The sequence below is a fragment of the Nipponia nippon genome, unplaced genomic scaffold, assembly GCF_047370975.1.
Source record: "Nipponia nippon isolate SJK-2023a ecotype South Korea unplaced genomic scaffold, ASM4737097v1 scaffold_2, whole genome shotgun sequence".
Classification (NCBI taxonomy): Eukaryota; Metazoa; Chordata; class Aves; order Pelecaniformes; family Threskiornithidae; genus Nipponia; species Nipponia nippon.
Genome location: NW_028262336.1, coordinates 19,580,976 through 19,600,270, shown reverse-complemented (window position 1 = coordinate 19,600,270; position 19,295 = coordinate 19,580,976). Strand labels below are relative to the sequence as shown.

General features: G+C 35.6%; 1 protein-coding gene across 4 annotated transcripts in view; it reads right to left on the bottom strand.

The window, feature by feature from the left end:
- Nucleotides 1-19,295, bottom strand: part of GBE1 (1,4-alpha-glucan branching enzyme 1) — a 165,765-nt gene that overhangs the window by 95,158 nt on the left and 51,312 nt on the right. For all 4 annotated transcript variants that reach the window (XM_087758415.1, XM_087758416.1, XM_087758417.1 and 1 more), the window contains exons 4-7: nucleotides 8,503-8,628; nucleotides 6,451-6,586; nucleotides 3,945-4,035; nucleotides 2,590-2,799 (exon numbers count right to left, since the gene is read on the bottom strand). In XM_087758415.1, the coding sequence (XP_087614541.1) occupies nucleotides 2,590-2,799; nucleotides 3,945-4,035; nucleotides 6,451-6,586; nucleotides 8,503-8,628 (563 nt within the window). The remainder of the gene's footprint in view (nucleotides 1-2,589; nucleotides 2,800-3,944; nucleotides 4,036-6,450; nucleotides 6,587-8,502; nucleotides 8,629-19,295) is intronic.

The window sequence follows — 19,295 nt, the reverse complement described above, 5'->3', positions numbered from 1 at the left end:
AAAAAATTCAATAAAATGTCAGTTCTGATTCTTTCCCAAATTTGTTTGGGACCTGCACACGCAAAAAAGAGGAAAAAAAAAACCAAACCATTTTTTAATCAGTTCTGAGCAACCTAGAATAAACATGATTGTTCTGCCTTTTAAGCCTTAAAATTTGACTATAAATACACACAAAATATTTGATGTTTCAGATATTAGGACTAAAGAAGCCCTTAATGACTAAAAATAGTTCACTGCACAGCTTGCTGTGCTTGATGGGGAAGGAGGGGCTTCCCTAAAAGTTTAAAAAAGGAAACCCAAATTTGTTGTTGCATTTCACTAGAGGGCAGGGGATGGGGAATGACATACAAGGGACCCTCAGTCATCCAGAGCATTATTTTTACTCATCAGTAGAGCACAGATTCAATTTATCTGGTCTCTGCTATTTCCTAATCTCTTCTCTCCCCCTCACAGCTCTTTCTACTCCCCCCTTCCAGCATTCAGTCTGGTGTCTATTCCGATCACATAGGATGAAAAGTAATTATGCAGCGGTGTCCATCCCCAACGAGTACAGGCACATATCGCTGACTGAACAGACCCGTGAAGGAAGTTCCTCAGTTCTGAATAAATGCTTAACATTGCCAAGTGCTACCTAGAAAGCAGCTTGCTGTTTCTTTCATTTAGAAATCCTTCCAAAAGACTCAATAGAAGCACCACTTTCTTTCCCAATCGGAAGAACCTGCCTCTGCTTGGAACAGAGAAAAGTCCATAACTGCATTCAATTTATTTTCTTACTAGAGGAATCTGTACCACGCACTTGTTTATACACAACCATAAAATGAAATAAGGTGCAAAATACCACTATATTGATATTAAAGCTTAAGATTATCTAAAATAGAATTTATTTGAAATTTAAAGATTAATAGGAAACAACTAGGAAATTATTAGTTGTATTATTATTATTATAACAAATGCATTTGTTATAATAATTAAAATCACAACTGAAAAAGGCCCCCTGAATTCATCAGTTAAATTGTCCCATATGAGAAGTAAATAGAGATCAGCTCATCCTGTTAAGTAACATAGTGCGTAAGTCACTTAATGCACTGGTCACTTGGTTTAATTGAAATTGTGAGTTACTGTGCAAGAGCTTCCATTAAACCTATGCTAAGTAACATTACTTCTGCAATAGTGACCTTCTTGAACAGTTAGAATTCCCATAAGCTATGAAACTGCCAACCTCAAGAGTATAGCCTATGAGTACAAGAAAAATCTTTTTTGGCAGCTAACTAAACATATTTAATTCTGATCCAAAGTTTAAGGACATCTGCAACATAAGCATACCCAGTCAATGGCAACTCAATGCAAGTCAGGGAGAAAGACAAGGGAAAATAGTAAATTGAACTTGCAGCACACAAAACCTAACAACTAACAGATTAACAAGAAACTAGAACTCTACAGTTGCTAAGTGATGAGCCACTGAAGGAACCACTCAAGTGTAACCCTGAAAGGGTTAAACCAGAACTTTGTAATTGATAAGAAGGGCAAACAAGATTATCATGCACCTCAAGGGGAAGAAAAAAAAGCAAATTTATCATGGAATAAGAGGTGAGTAACACTGTACAGAATTAAGAAATGCTTTAAGGAGATTATGGCATTGTGCAAAACTTATTGTGGGATGTTTAGGGGAAGAATCAAAGACAAGGAAAGGGAGGAATCAAGGTGGTTCGGGGATGAACAAACATGGGAAAAGTGGAAGAAGGGGACTGAAATAAGCTGGCTGCCTGTGCCTGTTTCTCTACTTAAACCACTGAAGTATTCAGCATATGAGATAAATCCCCTGGCCCCCACTACCTCATAGAATACAAAGTGAGCAATAATAAATGCTAATCATCATCTAGCATTAACACGTGGTTTGCCGCACACTATATTTATACTACTTAATTAAGTGTGCCCAAACTGGGTCCCTAGAACTGCCTACTGAAAATGACCCCTGCTCTGCATTAACTGTTGATTGATCTCTGGAAGCCCTTTGAGAATGGAGGTAGTTGTCCTGGGGCAAAACTTTTGCTACATTTCAACAATCTGACAGTTTGACAATAGATTTCCAGAGCTTACAAGTTTTCTTTAGCTTTTCTTATTCTTTTATTTATTTTTATATATAAACATAATATAAATTATATATTATATGTAATATATAAATATAAAATATGAAAACAAATATTTTTATAATCTATAAAATATATGCTTAAATATAATATATGCCTACATAAATATTTAAATAGGTATCTATATACAAAAATATTTGAATCTATTTTAAACTAAAAATATAATATATAATAACTCCATAATATATATATAATACATACAATGCATATAGTATATAATGTGTACATATGTAGCCATAAATGACAGAAGAATAAGAAAACCTAAGTACTATTATTTAGTGTTAGATTTTAAGTGTTTAGCAAAGTAAAGGAATTTAACTCAGCATATCGTAACTGTTGAACAATCCAAATGACTTCTCCAGTTTGGCAAATAGTGTAGTTTTAATAAAACTGGTAAGAAGTAATAACCACTAACACACCTGAAGTGACATTTTATACTTACTTTGCATAGTCAAAAAGCCTGCTGTCCCAGAGCTGATGAGTTCCTTTGGGACCGGAATGGAAGAAACAAGAATCTGTACCATCAAATTTGTTGAGACCATCTTCAGAGTTTTTTGATGCATGGCTGTGCACAACATCCAGCAGAACAGTGATGCCCATTGAGTGAGCAACATCAATCATTTCTTTCAGGTCATCTGGAGTTCCATAACGGCTATCAGCATGAAAATGCAATATGTTATGAGTGATACAATCTGAACTTAAGCTGACAGTATTTAACATTACTCATAAAAACTACATCAAAGTCAGAAGTTCTTCATCAGCTAGTTTCCAGTTGTATACAAGTTATTTTTCAGCCTCTTAAGTAGTAGCTAATGATTACAAACTGAAAAATAAAACGATTTAATTATAAAAATTACATCATGCACACATTTTGCGGAAATAGTTTCAAAGTTTTATTCTTCCCTTTTAATCTGTTAATACATCAAATTCAGTATAAAAGATAACTGATACAACTTAAAGCTTCTATTTAATATTGAACACTTCCTTACTTTGTCAGAGACAGGAATATATTTATATTATTGGAATAAAATAACCCATGACGACTACAGAAGTAAATGCACGTTCATGAAAGTTCCCAAAATACACCATCTGCTGCTGTCCTGCTTAGTTGTTTGTTTTAGGTACTACACTATTTTCCAACTTATTTTTAAATAAATTTTTGTCTCCTGTGTCTGACACACCTTTCTTTCAACTAATTAAGCCAGTTAAAACTTTCTGTCTATCTAAATTTAGCCTGGTTGTCACTTGAGCTTTACCAAGATGAAAAAAATCACAACATTCGGGTTTATCATAATTTTCTTAATAATCACCTGAATTCGTTTGCCATCTATTTTCACCCTAGACCTCAAATCTAAATACAGTCTGTTACAAGCATGGGAAAGAGTTCCTATAGAACACACAGAGCCATGATTTTAATCAAGTTTATTATGAACAAGTAGTTTACAGTTTTCTATCATAAAAGAATGATTTACACATTGTGTTTGTGTTGTGGAATTCTTGACAGTAACAAAACCCATGCATAAATACTGCTGAAGCTGGATTAGCTGGAATATGCTATGACAGCTGAAGTTACTTATAACCTTTTTGTTAGTATCCTATACAAAGTGTTTCACAGAACAGCTGATCACTATGCCAATTGATTTCAGATTTAAGAGGAAGCTAAAGTATATACCTAAGTCATTACGTTCTCTTTCCATTAAACACTTAGTTACAAACACACACATACAGGCATACTGATTTCAATGGATGAAGAGTAAGGTAAAAAAACAGAGAAGATGCTGAGGTGCTTAAACCTACCTTGATGCTGCAAAGAAGCTTGTGACCTGATAACCAAAACTGGCATAGTATGCATGTTCCATAATAGCCATCAGCTGGACACAGTTATATCCTATAAAAATAGAAGAAATAAAACAAACCCCTGCCCTAAGGATAGTTAGAAGAGGATTCAACACCTGTAACATTCATTCCAGTCTTCTCTCATTTTAGGTGCTAACTCATGATTAACAACTAAAGACTCCGTCTCTTTCAAGAAGTAATTCTACCTAATAGCTTATACTTACAAGAACAGGAACGGTCTATTTGTCAAGTGAACTACATGTAACTAGGTGTATTGAATCTCTCAGATTTAGAAAGCAGTAAGTGACATGCAAATATAATCTTAATTTAACTTCAGAATATTAACTAGGCCAATCTGCATGTCCTGAACTTCCACTTCACTTTTGAAACTTGCAGTCAGGGGATGTGGGGGTAGCCGCTGGCTACACGTACTATACCTTACGCCCTATGGAATCTTTTTTTACCGCTTCAAAAACGCTTTTTTCCAACTGTAATGATTACATTTCCCCTTTACAAGAGTTTTTCAAAAAAGAGAACACACAAAAGTAATGTGTTTTTGTTCTGAGTTTACCAGAAGAACCAAGGTAGTACAGGAGGATCGGGGACGTGCTGTCTCGTGTATCACCTAAGATAGTTCAGTACAATATTAAGGGAGGGAAACCTAAAGGGAAAACAACTTACTAATGGTGAAGCCACAGTACTTGCCACACACCTTAACTAAAGCTATCTTTAGTATCAGTGAATAAGTGCCCTAGATAGCTAGCAAGTGAGGACTATCAGCAAAACATAACCTTCAGGTTTAATCTACAGTCTTTTCAGACTCCCACCACTACCACTTCACTTTATTAGTTTAACCAAAATCTTCACTTCATTCTTTAGTTTAGACAAGATACTGGTTTCTTTTTTATTGATCTTGTTTTTAAATTTCACAGCTATAAAAGAGTTATTATTAGAAGACAGTTGGCATGAGCTCAGGAATTTGTCAGATTCATTGCTGTTTTATAATTCAGGCTCATTGCACTTATTCTTATTTACAGCATTTTTATAAATAAGCAGCAACATAGCATCAAATTAATCTCATTTGATTTGCTTGCTATTTATTTTCCTATTTGTCATGCACATATTTCTGCAAACTATTAATATCTTAGCATTCTTAAATATTGATGTCTTTCAGCTTGTCCTAACAAGTAGGACATTCCAAAACCCAATCTAAGCACCCTTAAAAATACATTTAAAAAAAAAAAAAAGACTTAATTCCCACAGTATTTACTTAATGTCAATAAGAACAAACATTATCTATCATTGCTGTATACCCTACCTAAATTTGATATTGCTTTTATTTTGTGCTCTATCAGCCTCTTCATGACATTTTTCTTCCCCAAAGAAAAATCTGTAGGTACAGCAGAAAGCTTAATTCTGTTAAACATATTGACCTCCTGGAATGACCGAAATTCTTTGGCAATAAGGAAAGAGTCAGATACACAATGTGGAATCCAAATTTACTTTTTGTTGAGGGCCTCCAGATGTGCAAACTCCCTCATGTCTCCTGCAAGCTCAACTTCACTGAAAGGCAAAAGCCACATTCTGTGAAACACTGACCCACCAAGTAAACCTACAAGAAAAACTTGTCTTCTTCAGGCACTCTGATAAATTGGGGAAGGAAGAAAAAAAAAAAAAATAAAGAACACATAAGCACAGCCATCATCCACAGATGTCTCAGCCATGGATGTCATGATTATCTTACAGTTGAGTGTAACAAAACATATTTCATCACAGGGCAGTAAAAGCCAGGAAGTTCTAATTTTGTCCATTATAGAAACAGTGCAAAGACACCACAGGAAAAAATAATCATCAAATAGAAACTGAGGTGAACAGTTTTCCTATGCTTCCTCAGATAATCACGCCAGCTGTTCCATACACCTCCTACAATATACTAGGAGTTCTTTTTTAAAAGAGGATTTCTCACATTTAAAGTTTCCATATTCTGATACTTCACAGCAACTGTTCAAGGATAAAAAATTTAGCACACTTATTCTGGCAAACAGAAAGCACAATCCTTTCTATCCAGATATTTCTTTATTTTTCCTTAGAATCAAGATTTATACTAGTAGAACCAATTAAGAACACAGTATTTTCTGAAGACTGTCTCACAAAAATGGGTCCTTTTTCAAGTTGAAAGCAAACCATGCCAAAAGCAAACTGCCCTGCAATATTTATCTAGGCTTTTGCAACCACATTATACTTAATCTGTGGAATGAATTTTGATTCACATATCCTATTTCAGTCTTCATTTCTTCTCCATAGATTTCACTTGTGTATAATTTTTGCTGCCCTAAGAATCTATTTTTATAGTCCATGTAATCTGAAAATGCAGAAAACCTATAGACACTTGATATAATTATCTTTTCCAATAAGAGCACAGGTACATAAAAATTTTATCTATGCAAGTATCTCTGGTATTACTTACCAAGATCCTTTATTCTAGGTAGTACATTGTATGTGAAGTTTTTATAAGAAGCTACTTTCCCTTCTGGGGAAGCAATCCCCACATGAGATTCATAGATTCTTAGGCTTTTTAATCTCTTGGGGGAAGGATGCTTGTGCTGTAAGGAAAAAAAACAGTTGTCATTAGGATACAACAGCTTGGAAGTGTTGTCACAATCACATAATTTGCACAAGGTGAAAAACAATTTACAGTTTGTTTTGTTTTTCCTCTAAGAGCACAAACATTTCAGAAGTAATTAAGCATTCTAAACTGTTAACGCAAATGTCTATTTCAAATTAACATTCTTCATGAACAACAAACTGGACAGCCATGATTCAATACTCTTATACCCTTTTTAAATTACATTGAAGTGTACAAACTTATAGCAGCCATTGTACTATAAAGTTCTTCTGAACTATCACAAAGCTTGTTTGAAAATAAAAGATAATAGAAAGATGGGGTTTTATTTTTTAAGCATACCTGCTTTTTGCAGAAATTTGAAGTTGCTCTGCCTTCTCCAAACTAAAATTATTTATAAATATTTTAGTCCTAAAGAACACAGTTCCGCAGCACAGAATCATCTATATTCCAATTACTTAGGATTAGAAAAGAAATTAAAAATCCCAAGTACACTATTTTAGATGGGTGAAAATATTTAAAGAATACAGAGCAACTGAAGTTCATCACAAAACCTCCTCCTTACACTTGAAGAGCTTACACTTGATTGGGATTTTACTTTTTGAAACAAAAGTCTTGTCTGAAGAAACTTAGGAAAACTACCACTTAAAACCTATTTTGCCCCCAAAGTTTTTTCTGTTCCTCCCTCTCCCAATTAAAAAAAAAAAAAAGGTTTTATATTCTATTTGTTTGTTTAATATTTAAGTGAAATTTTGAAAAGTTAGTGTAAAAATGCACATACATGAACAGTGAACAGAAATTAAAGGAACGAATGTGAAGAACAAGAAGTTCTGGTTGAGGTTTGTTCCCTGTAATTTACTTCCACTGGGCACCTCTCCTATTCATAAAAGGACTCAATTTTTTTTTTTTTTTTGACTTTAAGGCCTTGTCTGCACCCTAAATGTTCTCACCTCCTTTTCACTCTAAGTCTCACAGATCACTGCATCTCCAATTACCTTCCCATTCCTCCTCTTGCAGAGAATCTAGCTGTCACACAGCATCATAGATACAGGGTAGGTCATTAAATTCCTACAAACTATACACCTAAATAAGAAAGTCACTATATATTATGTATGGGTTTAAGAGGTTTTCCATGCAAGTTACTCTTTCTCTGTCAAGCAGATGCTTTGTAATTTGAGGTGGGTGCTAAAATTTAACTCAAAACAGAGGTTGCAGCACCTCTAATACAGAATACTGCATACCATTTTTAGTGAAAACACCAAAAAGTGCAATAATATGAAATAACATTACTCAGTCTGAAGTTTCTGAATGTTCTCCTAGGATATTTTTCATATATCATGTAAAGAGTTTCCCCCCTTATAGCAGTGCATGAGAAGCAAGAGGGCTTTAAAAATCAATAAATGTTTTTTCCTGATATAAAGAAACTAGGATTTGACTGAGCATGAGCACCTTACTTTTGAAAGCTTTTTCTGACTTCATATAGCATTGACTTATTATTGGAGTACTGAACTTTATATTTGCAGCTAACTAATTCTTAAACCCAATTCTGATAACTCCTTGCTCTCCTCTGTACCAGGAAGGGGCATCTAGTCTTGAAATAGTTTTTGAGCTTGCCTAGCATGTGGGAAGCCAAGGTTAAAATAACACTTTAATGGGTAATTATTTTTTAGATAGTCTATAGGAGAGTGAAAAAGTAGCTCAAAAACATCCATTATTGAAGTCAGCTGTTTCTGTCAAAGCCATGAATAAAAACCCTTCACTTCTCAGGTAGCTACTTGAGTTCACTATCTTCTTTTTGTCGAACAATTTTTTTTTTTCCCCTCTTCTAAGCAGGGATACAAAGATGACACAATACATGGTATTATACGCCTTTTGAAAATAATATTTAAGCCTTACTATATATGACTGTGGTGGATTCCAGTGTACCCAATCATAATTCACTTTGTCTTCATCACGGACTACATATCTTGCCCAAGGTGAAATACGATAGAGGAGTTCGCCATTTTGAGCACGAATCACCACCTATAAAATAACCACAACATATGCATGCAGTCACATATAATTCATATAACACCTTCTATGTAAACCATAGTGGAAAATGAAATAGTACACTACACAGAAATTTAATTTAAGGAACACTCAAATATATAATGCAAGTCAAGACAAGGAAGAATAACCCTGTTCACAGAGATGATTTGCAAAGGGATAGCAAACCAGGCATGTCAGACACAGGAGTGATGTTCACAAGCAAGAGCTGAAGAGTGAGGATATATATGTAAGCTTCATATAAGTAATGAGAGAAAGAGCCTTCCCCAAATGGATTACTGTTAGCTTCCCTAATTTTCCTTGTCATTGCTATTTCCTCACCACATTCTTACAAATTTAAACAGATATGCAGTATAATGCCATCAAGATGAGAACTGTGATTCGTTTATGCAGCAAAAAAATCTAGTAAGCCAATTTTAATATCTTAATTCCCTGTTCTCTTCTATGCCTTGTGAGTCCTGACCAATATCGTATAGACCAGAACCACAGATCAACACAAGCAGCAAAGGACAACTTTCAGGTCAAGAAAAGGGAAGAGTAGAGGGAAAAGAGTAACATTTAAATTGCTGGGTTTCTTCTGCTGCCTTTCAGTTTCTCTGGATTCCTTCATCATTCTAATGAAAAAATAAAGTATTATTATCTGTTTTACTTTCCATATTTGGTTTCCTCTAGTTTGTAACAAGAGATGAAAGAGGACCATTCTTCTCATTTCCTTCAAACAGCTCATAAAACTTCACCAGGAAGAGTGACGAAACACAAGAAACCTAGGAACTCTTTTGGAGTATTATGATTTTACACAACAAAAGCAAAATTGAAATAATTACTAGTATAATGTTGTACCAGGACCTTGCAGAAGACATTGTATTTGAGGAGTTGGTGATCTTGAACATGCCATCTCTGCTCTATTGAGTAATTAATGTAATCCGTAACTTATAACTTGGGAAAGGATATGAGAATCAAGGGGTGGAAGGTAGTATTGCTGACTGGGAGAGTGTTGCATGTTTAGGAGCGCAGGACAAACAGGTCCAATAGTAACAATGTAGAGCCATAAACAGGTGGCGCTAATCTACCATTTTCTGCAAGGCTTGGGTTTACACACTTAGACTTAAGAGTCTGCTCTATTTTAAGGTTCACAATCTAAATTTTCGGTTTTCCTTTTTATTTTAGAACTTAACTTTCAGCTTTACTACGCAAAGATATAAGGAAACCTTCCACTTTCTAAAGAAAAGGATACATTTAACCAGCAACAGAAGTCATACAATTTAACCATGCAAATGTCAGAAAATCTCTAAAAAAGTGGCAAGAGCACTTATTCTAAACAAGTATTGGGAAAAATTATTTGTTGCCTTCTTTACAGCGTAGGTCATCTTAAGGAATATTTTCCAAGTATATCCAGCCATGGCTGTATCTGGTTGAACCTCACCATGACAGTAGAAACTTCAGTTTTGCTCATGTGTTGCTGTCATTTTTGAACATCATGAGCTGTGCACAGAGAAAGCATACTCAAGAGGAACATAGCTAACCCAGAAAAGGAATCATCACGACCCTGAAGCTAGTAAAGACAAATCCTGTTTTTCTCCCATTTACAAGAGCACAATCAACATAGTTTCCTTAGACCTCTGTCAAGCGATCCCTAAAAATTTCAGTTCTTATTTTCTGTGCTTGCTTAACTCTTTTCTTAATTTTATGTGAATCTCATTTACTGAATCTTTCCTTTCCTTAATTACCAAGCTCTATACTCGATCAACTTCTTATTCCACTCTCCTGATATTGTAGGAAGTTGAGTTACAAGTAGAAAGACTTCAGATAATATTTTCTAAAGTTTGAGACAGAACTCCCACACCATCATGCTTAGTTGAGGCATGAGCAAAAAAAAAAACCACAACCTTCAGGAAGTTGAATGGCACCCCAAAACAAATAGCAAGTCAGCCCAAGACTGGCAATAACAACTCTAATGGAAACCATCCAACAGCTTTCATTCCCATATTTGCTTTTGCATTTCTTGAAACAGTTAATTACAAAGAAACAAAAATTGTAATAAAAGGAGTAATAATATAAAGCGCACACAAAACTGACAGACAGATAAACAACTCTTGCTCCACTCACCCCAAACTATTACTTGTGGTCCATTCTCCGCGGTATTCAGATATAAAAAGTAGCTGCCATGTATATTCTGCACCTGCTGCTACAGTTTATATATGCATAAAGAATACTGAATATAGTCATTACACAGCCCTTTTAACAAAGTACCTATGAGTCTATTTAGCAGATACTGTACATTTGCTTCAAAATTTGGTTTTGGGTGGTTTGGTTTTTTTTTAACACTCATTTCAAGCTAATTCTTAAAAGTTATGATTCATAACCTAAGCTAGCCACCACTTAGTTCATCAACATTTTATAGCTGAGTTTACATTTTCTAGTTAACCCAACAATCTTCTCTAAAGAAGATACATAAAATAAAAAACAACCCTTTGTCATTAATCCAATTTCATATTACAGTTATGTACCCGCATTATGGCTTATCCTTGGCTTTCTTCAGCTTTATGATTTAAGTCACCTTTAAAACGCTCACCAATATGAACTATGTAAAATTGTCAGGGAGAAGCAGCAAAGCTGGTCACTACAGAAAACACTCCAGCAAGAGGACAAGTGCAGGAGGAAAAAGAAAAAACCAAGTTTCCTAGGCAAAATAACACTTCCTCCTCAGTTTGTGTGTTTAAACTGTTAATAAAGAAACAAAACTAAGTTAAAAAGAAAGAAAACTACATATCAAGAGAGTTACATTTACACTGCCCAAATTTAGAAGGACAGAAAAGCAAACAAAGAAAAAACAGATGAAGAGAACTTGCCACCATCTACATTAAACATCTCTTTTTCTGAAACATAAGATAGAGCAGTATTTTACTATCAAACTGCATAATACATGGACAATATGCCGATTTTTTTTTTGTTTGTGGAGAGGAGGAAGTCTCTTACAACAGCTAACCTGTTTAGAGCTCTGTACTAAAAAGTCTTTTTTCCCCTTCTTCCCCATAGTTTCCAAGTTGGCTTACACATTAGAAATTTCTAACACAAGATTCTGGAAAATTCAAAGTTAGTCATGCAGAATTTTCCTACACTAACACGAGTGGTAAATACATCCACACAATAATATCTAAGAACTCAAAATCCTTTATGACCTTTGAATGTCACATGATTCTGGCTTCCAAGTGCAATATCAGTATAAACACATGTAAATAAGTGCTCTTACACAAATAAACAAGTGTCAAAGACAGAATGAAAACGTCCTTCAAAATTTGACATTAAACAGTCATTTTACTCTAAAAATGGACAGGGCACAGATATACAATTCATATAAGCACAACTATAAAACAACAAAAAGTGAATAGCTTAATCTAAGCTGCTCATCTTTTGTATGTAAAGGTTAGAAATGTGTGTTTTGTTTGCATTTTCCATTATAGGGATGTTGGGTGTATTTTCAACATCTCTGTCTAAAATGCTCAGCACACCTGAAGTTTAGCATTCGAAACCGCTGTAATTAGTGCAGCAAATTTCATAGATGAGTACACCCAAGGTAGTGAAAAGACATCCTGGTAACCTGAGGTTTAAGGTGTCAATGCTGCTGAAGTGATTAATTTTGAAGAAGTGAGAACTTTCAGATCTGAATAAAAATCACTAGAAAAAAACTGAAACATAATAAAAGCAAACATATAGCCAACAACGGCTGGCTTTGAAGGTAAGTAAAAACTGGTGTGCGAAGTTGCATTCCAATTTTCAAAATGCTGGACTGCTAGAAGACAAAGCAGGACCTAAGTCTCACAAGAACATTAGTATCAAAGTGACAACGTGTTCCATGTCTGTCTCCCTAGAGTACAGGGAATTTATCCTGCAGCTTACTCCCCATTTGATAAAACTAAGTACAGTGCTTATGGGTCTGTTTTGATGATGTTTAAAACTCCCAAAAATAGTTTATTACAGTTAAGGAGAAACCATCACTCTGAGGGCAGTCTAGTGTCATACAGAATGATATGCTCCAATAACACATTGGAGCAATTCAGAAGCTGAACTAGGTTTCATTTAATTTAATGGTGCTTCCAATGCAGGACAAGTGAGATTCAGGGGCCTCGATTTTCAGAGACATTGAAAATTTTTGAGACTCTTGGGTATCCCACTATTCTTCCTTTCCAAAATAGCATGGGTCTTCCATATCACCTGCAGCACATCTGCCAAGCCCTTCTGGATGTCTCAGGGCATTTAAAGGAAAACTCGGCGCTTACGTTCAGGCAACTTCCAACCTATTGTGACGCAGTGAAATTTGTTGGCTTTTTACGAACAGAACCCACACGTTTTTTCTTAAATTATCAATAAAATGTCTGATAGTTTTGCAAGTCTAACAACTTCAAAAATTTAGTCACAAATACAAATTTAGATAAAATGTAAACCTGTGTGTAAAATGGAGCTTAATGGGGTTGTACTATTGTTACGACAGATAGAACTGTGCAGTATCAGGCCACAAAACACCATGTTTAAAATTTGTATGTTTATGAATATCCCTTTTCTTTCTGTTTGTTTGCCTACCTTCATCTTCTCTTCACGTCAGCTTCATTCTGCTACCTCATCTTCCAGTGTATACATACACAGATCTTCAGAATGGTGTGGGAGAATAATTCAAGTGACAGTTACATACAAGATCAGACAATTTCTCTGCCCAGCATCCACTCATTTAGCTTTCAGTTGCTGCATCTGAAGCAGACTTTAATTCCATGAGTGAACATTGTATTAAATTATGATGTGTTTCCATAAGTCATCTGCCTCTCTTTCCACTGATGATGATACAGGGTCAAACATTAGAAATAAAAATGAGCCATGCTGTCTTGATAATTCCTTATTTTTCAGATATTTATTTTCATTTAAAACCAGCATCTGCTCCCCTATTTTTTTTAAAGAATACAGAATTAAGACTGATATTTTTGCATTGAGGAAATTTGTTACCCAGTGGTTTGTCATTTATACTCGAGTTGAGGAGAGGAAAACGAGGAGGCGATAACTAGATAACTGATGAATATATGCAAGCCAATAAACTGCTCTGAAACACTGTATTATTATTTCATTACTTTAATAGCTTGAAAGCACTTGGAATGATTGTTGGTATATGTGGCTTTTAATACAACGATGAAATTAAATTGGCCATCAAACCAACAATAGCTAACATAATGAGAGAGTGGACTAGCTTTAATATAAATATGGAAATGTCAGGGAGTTGTTAAGCTATTATTTCAATATTTTACAACTTATAGTATTTCATTAGCTTCATATTTATTCATTTCTGAGACAAGATTATCCAAATGTAAAAGCCACAAGAACATAGGTGGAAACACCACCTCACCTCAATAACATGCACCTCATTAGAAAGTAAGTTCAACCCAAAACCTAAGAGCATAACAGGATTAGGTCTTAAAGACTCGCTAGGAAGTTTATGTTAGATGTTGCAATAATGTAACCAGGTTTTTCCACTACATGGAATTTATTAGAAATTAAACATCAAGGTATTTCCCACCCTCAGTTGTTCTAAGAGTGCATGGGGAAGGAAAGCAACTGCTTGTACACTAACACGATTTTTAGAATAATATACTAAAAATATACTTTGCCTGTACACCTTAGCTGCATATTTTTCTTCCACAAAGCATATCCAATCCTGTGTTTAGCACCCAGGATAGAATACACAGTTCTGATGATCTTTTGCCAGTGGATGATGTAAATTGAGCCCATTTACAGAAGTAAACAAAAACCACATCACCACCCCTGCCTTCCCCACGTACACAGAAGAAGCCACAGGGCAACTACTACCATTCTCTTTCTACAGGTCATACTGGTTTGTAAGAAGAGCACCAGAATCTAGAGGCAATGTTTTTATACGTTTGTATCTTGGGCCCACAGTAGAACGCTTTCCGGTAAGGTAATGCAATCTGCTGCAGAACCCAGGACCAGAATGCAGAGTACCTTGCCTGACACAGTTTTAAAGAAGATTTAGATAAAAATACAAAAGCCTGACAAAAGTTTGGGATAGAACAGCATTGTTAAGGGCTTTATGCTGGAATTCTCATTCAATGTGACAGATTTTAGAAACCAGATAAAACATTTCCTTCTTTAATAGCCTCAGAAATAGAAGGCAAGGAATGAAGAAGTGAACACAGGTTCTTCACTTCAGCTTCCCCTAGCCAGGAATACCTTCCCAAATGGACCCTCCACCCAAAAATCAGTGAGGGAAGATGCATGGAAAACAAGAAATCTTTCCAGAACTCACCTTCCACTGAAAAACTTTACCATACTCTATTCCTACCGCACCAAATAACCAAGAAATGAAGCGTATCTGCCAAGGTACTTGCAGTCACTAAAGTTATTTCCTAACAAGCGATTTGAGTATAAACCTTGAAAAGACGTTTCTGAAAAGAACAGGCAGTGTGTTGCTTCTGCCAGGCTGTTCTCCTTCCTAAATTGCAAATTGGTTACACTGGAAAGAAGTAGTAAGAGAACACTAATCACATTACTCCAAATCTCCCTTTCTCCAACTTTTTTTGCCCTCATCCATTTCAGTATACTGTCAAAATTAAGTCAGTCAAGACAAAGCTGTCTGCTTCCCCCCCCCCCCCCCAAGCAATTTTCTGGCAAAGAAATCTGCTAAAGAGACAAGCATTTAAATCAAATATTGAAAAAAATACTCCTTAGCTATCGGATACATAGTAATATTTGTCAAGTGGTTTATACATTTAACAAAGTTCTGCAGAGGAATCTGTGTGGTTCAGAAGCCATTGGGAGAGGGGTCTATTTGCTGTGCAGATTATTTTTCTGTAAATATATCACCAGATCAGCTATTAGACTCTAAACTTATTATGGATATTTAATATTTGTTCACAATTCCCCCTTCTTTCCCCTTCACTTCTCCCCTGGGGAAAGAAAATAAATTTTAAAAAAATCAAGATAAGAAAGAAGGAAAAGCCTATCTTCAAAGCCAAGTCATGAAGTCATGCCTTGATTTTCCAAAAGAGGGAGATATAGCTCCATTTGTGAATTAAGCATTTCAATTGCAGTGAAGATCCTAAGAACATGTTTAACTAGTTTACTGTATGAGATTAAAAAGGAAGCTTTTGCTGTTTTTTCCATTTCCATGATTCTCTTAGAAAACTAAGAGAAATTAGTAAATACTAACAAAAAATACAGAAAATACTATAGTATTTATTTGAATATAAAAAAATTCAAAAGATGAAGACAGTAGCCTAGTATTATAAAAATATCTATGCAGACAGAGAAATACACCATAGGAAAATCAAACTGTTAAAATCCAGGAAACCATAGGAGAGTTGTTAAAAATGAAAGCAATATCACATGGAAACATTCCCAATAGATTTCAACAGGCACAAGTGTAGAGACAATACAATACTTAATCATCATGAACTATCCCAAAAGTACATGATGTCTACAGGAAGAAACAATAGGCTTTATAACTGTTAGCTACACAAAGGTGGCATTATTAAGTATTGAGGGACAACCAGTTTATTTTTAGAAAAGGAAAAGCACCACATGTATCTGTGCCGCAGGACAGCATTCAAACTTTCCTTTCAGTCTAGAATCCAGATTTTGAAAACCTTTTTCAAAATCACATTAGTAAGTCAAAGGTAAACTGGAATCTCTAAAGTACACAGTTCAAGAAATACTTCCCCCACACACACTCTGACTTAACCAGAATCAAGTTACTGTAGCAACAGTGATGTAGCTTAAAGACTATAAAAACTTGTATGCATAATATAAAAGCATTCATATATGTATTATGTAACTGAGAGGCTTGGGGTAGGAGAGCACGATTTGAAAAGCAACCATAATAATAAAGCACATTACACACAATAAGTGTAACTTATTAGAGTTGTTTCAAGCCATGTCAAGTAGAAAAGAAGCTGCTGAAGTATGTAATAGAGGCACCCAAGCATTAAGTATTACTTATCTCAACTATAAAGCATTTGTATAAAGGACAACTGCTGCATAATGCACCTTGCAGTTGGGTGGTTGTGGCATAGCGTGCTTACTTTTTGATGCTCCCATTCACGGCTGTTTCAAACTGGGGATAAGGCAGGTCATGCTCAACATCTCTGCTTCCTGTCACATACTCCCATGGTGTCTTTTAACTGCGGTAGCCTACAGCCCCAAACGGTCCTTCCAGCATCCTCTCCCTCCTCTTGCTGTTCTCTCCCTGCCCAACAACTCAAGAGTTCCCAACACCTCAGGTCACACTCTCTTTGGGAGATAATAAAAGAATGCAGAGAATCATGATGTGTTCCCTCTAATTCTGAGGTCATCTGTCATGAATGAGCTCACCCGTCCATCTCCATGCATCGTTAGGTGCATTAACTGCTTTCTGATATTCTAAAGTATCATACTTTGAGCACTTTATCGTAATGCCTCAGAGAAGTCCTCCTCAAACAGCTCTGGTGTTGGCTGTACAGACCATCTGACAAGACTTGGGCATCCAAGGTGTGGAATAAGTCCATTAGAATACCAAAGTTTATCTTCCACTTTCTCCTTTACCTATAATCTTCTCTTAACTTTTAGACAAATACAGCTGAAAATTCAGAAGTACGTACCAGTATGTCACACTAAAGGGAGCGTCAGAAGCTTTACCTAATCAGTGGCCCTATCTTCAAAACAAAAACAATTCCCCTAAAAAACACAGCCATGTTTATATATACTTAATATGGACGCTCACACTTTAAATTCCATTTCAAGACCCCTTCTTTAAAATATCTCTCCCTTTTCCTCCAAAAAACCCCACGTTTTGCTTTAACACACACCTAATACCAATTGAAACAATTAGTCTTCTGTATGGATAAACTAAAAGGAAAGTATTTTTAAATAGCAAAACCTCCTACCAAAGAATTGTACAGTCTTCAAGTCACAGGAGAACTAAGCCTGCCAAAATAACTGAACAAGAATATTCTGAAGCGCTGAGCTCAGCCTGCAAAAAAGGCTCCAAAGAGCAACAGTCCACTGCATTACAATGCTTCATCATTGCTACAACCTCTCCTATGAGTCCACGAGTAGTTGCACATTGTTTACCAAATCCAAACAGGCACAGTCAAGAGACCATTTATCTCCCAATGAGATAACAATTCTTCCTGCTAGTAAACCTAATATGTAACCCAAAGAAGTCTACAATAACTTGCTTCACAATCAAGCAATGAAACATGAATGGCATCGCCACAGATTTAACTAATGCTTTACTTCCCATTCAGCACCACTGATGTCTAGAAATGTATATGCTAGAGGACTTAAGTCCTTAAAGTTCAAAATGCCTGGAACGCCATGTCTGCTCCTCCTTGCATATACGTTATACACCACGATGCTGCAGATCATTTGTTTCATTCACCGTTCAGCTTTGCAGACCTGGTGATTTTTTTTTTCCCCCCATCCTACACACCATTTAAGACATGAAATTTAAGCGACATGGAACTTAACATACTATGAGCAAGGACATTCTCCACCCCATTTGAGACATGAAATTTAAGCGACATGGAACTTAACATACTATGAGCAAGGACGTTCTCCACCCCCCCCAGCTGAGGAGAAAACAAGAAACATTAGAAGCGTTTATATCTGTATATATAAGAAAACAGTGAACTTCAGGGAGCTTCTCATTGAAATCAAGTTTCATACCTCTGCTAGTGGTACCCAGGACTCCCTTTGTAAAAGCTGCCTGACCACACATAACCTATTTACATCTTATGTTACAGAAAACCCACCACATCTTTAACACTTCTATACCTAGCATTCTAACCACCAGCCTGTTATCTCATTATTAAAAAGTTTCCTAGGTTTTCACATTCTCATTAAAAACACCTTCACATTTTGACTGCAGACTGCTTGAAGCGCATGAGACCTGAACTCAAAGCCAGTCTGATACTATGCTGCTGGAGTTCCTGATCAGTCAGGTCAGCTGCAACACCATCTACTTCATCAGCGACAGTAATTACACTTGATGAATTTTACTAACAGTGGTTCCCTGACACTGATTAACCTACCTGCTCACCATACTTGATTCCTTTTCAAGGTTTACAAGTTAAACACAGAGCATGCAGTTGTTCTACAAAGTATAGGATACAGTGGTAAAAACTGTAAGGATGAAGTTTTAATAATATTCTTCGCGACTAACTTTCTTCTCCCCAGCACCTCATGGGTACAAATGTACTTCTAGGTACCTCTAACCATAATTAATCTGTTAGTGTTCCGAGTCAAAGTAATTCCTCCTTTGCACTCTTTAATATTGAAGAAGATTATATATTTGGACTGGAAAACTACTCAAAACCAAAAGTAGTGAACTTTTAAAATAGTTTGTACAAACTAATAAAAAAAATTGTGACTGTTCTTTATGTCAGGCCCAATTTTGTATTGAACTTGGCACCTATAGCTACTATTCAGCAATTAGTAAAACCACTCAAGCATGCAAGAGTCTGGAATATCCATAGAAGAATAATGTGTTAACAAGTGCACAAGATAACAAATCCAATCACCTCATTACAATACAAGGCACTCCCTCAAAAAACTATAAAGTTTACCATTTAAATACGTATACACACACAGAGATATATGTGTGTATA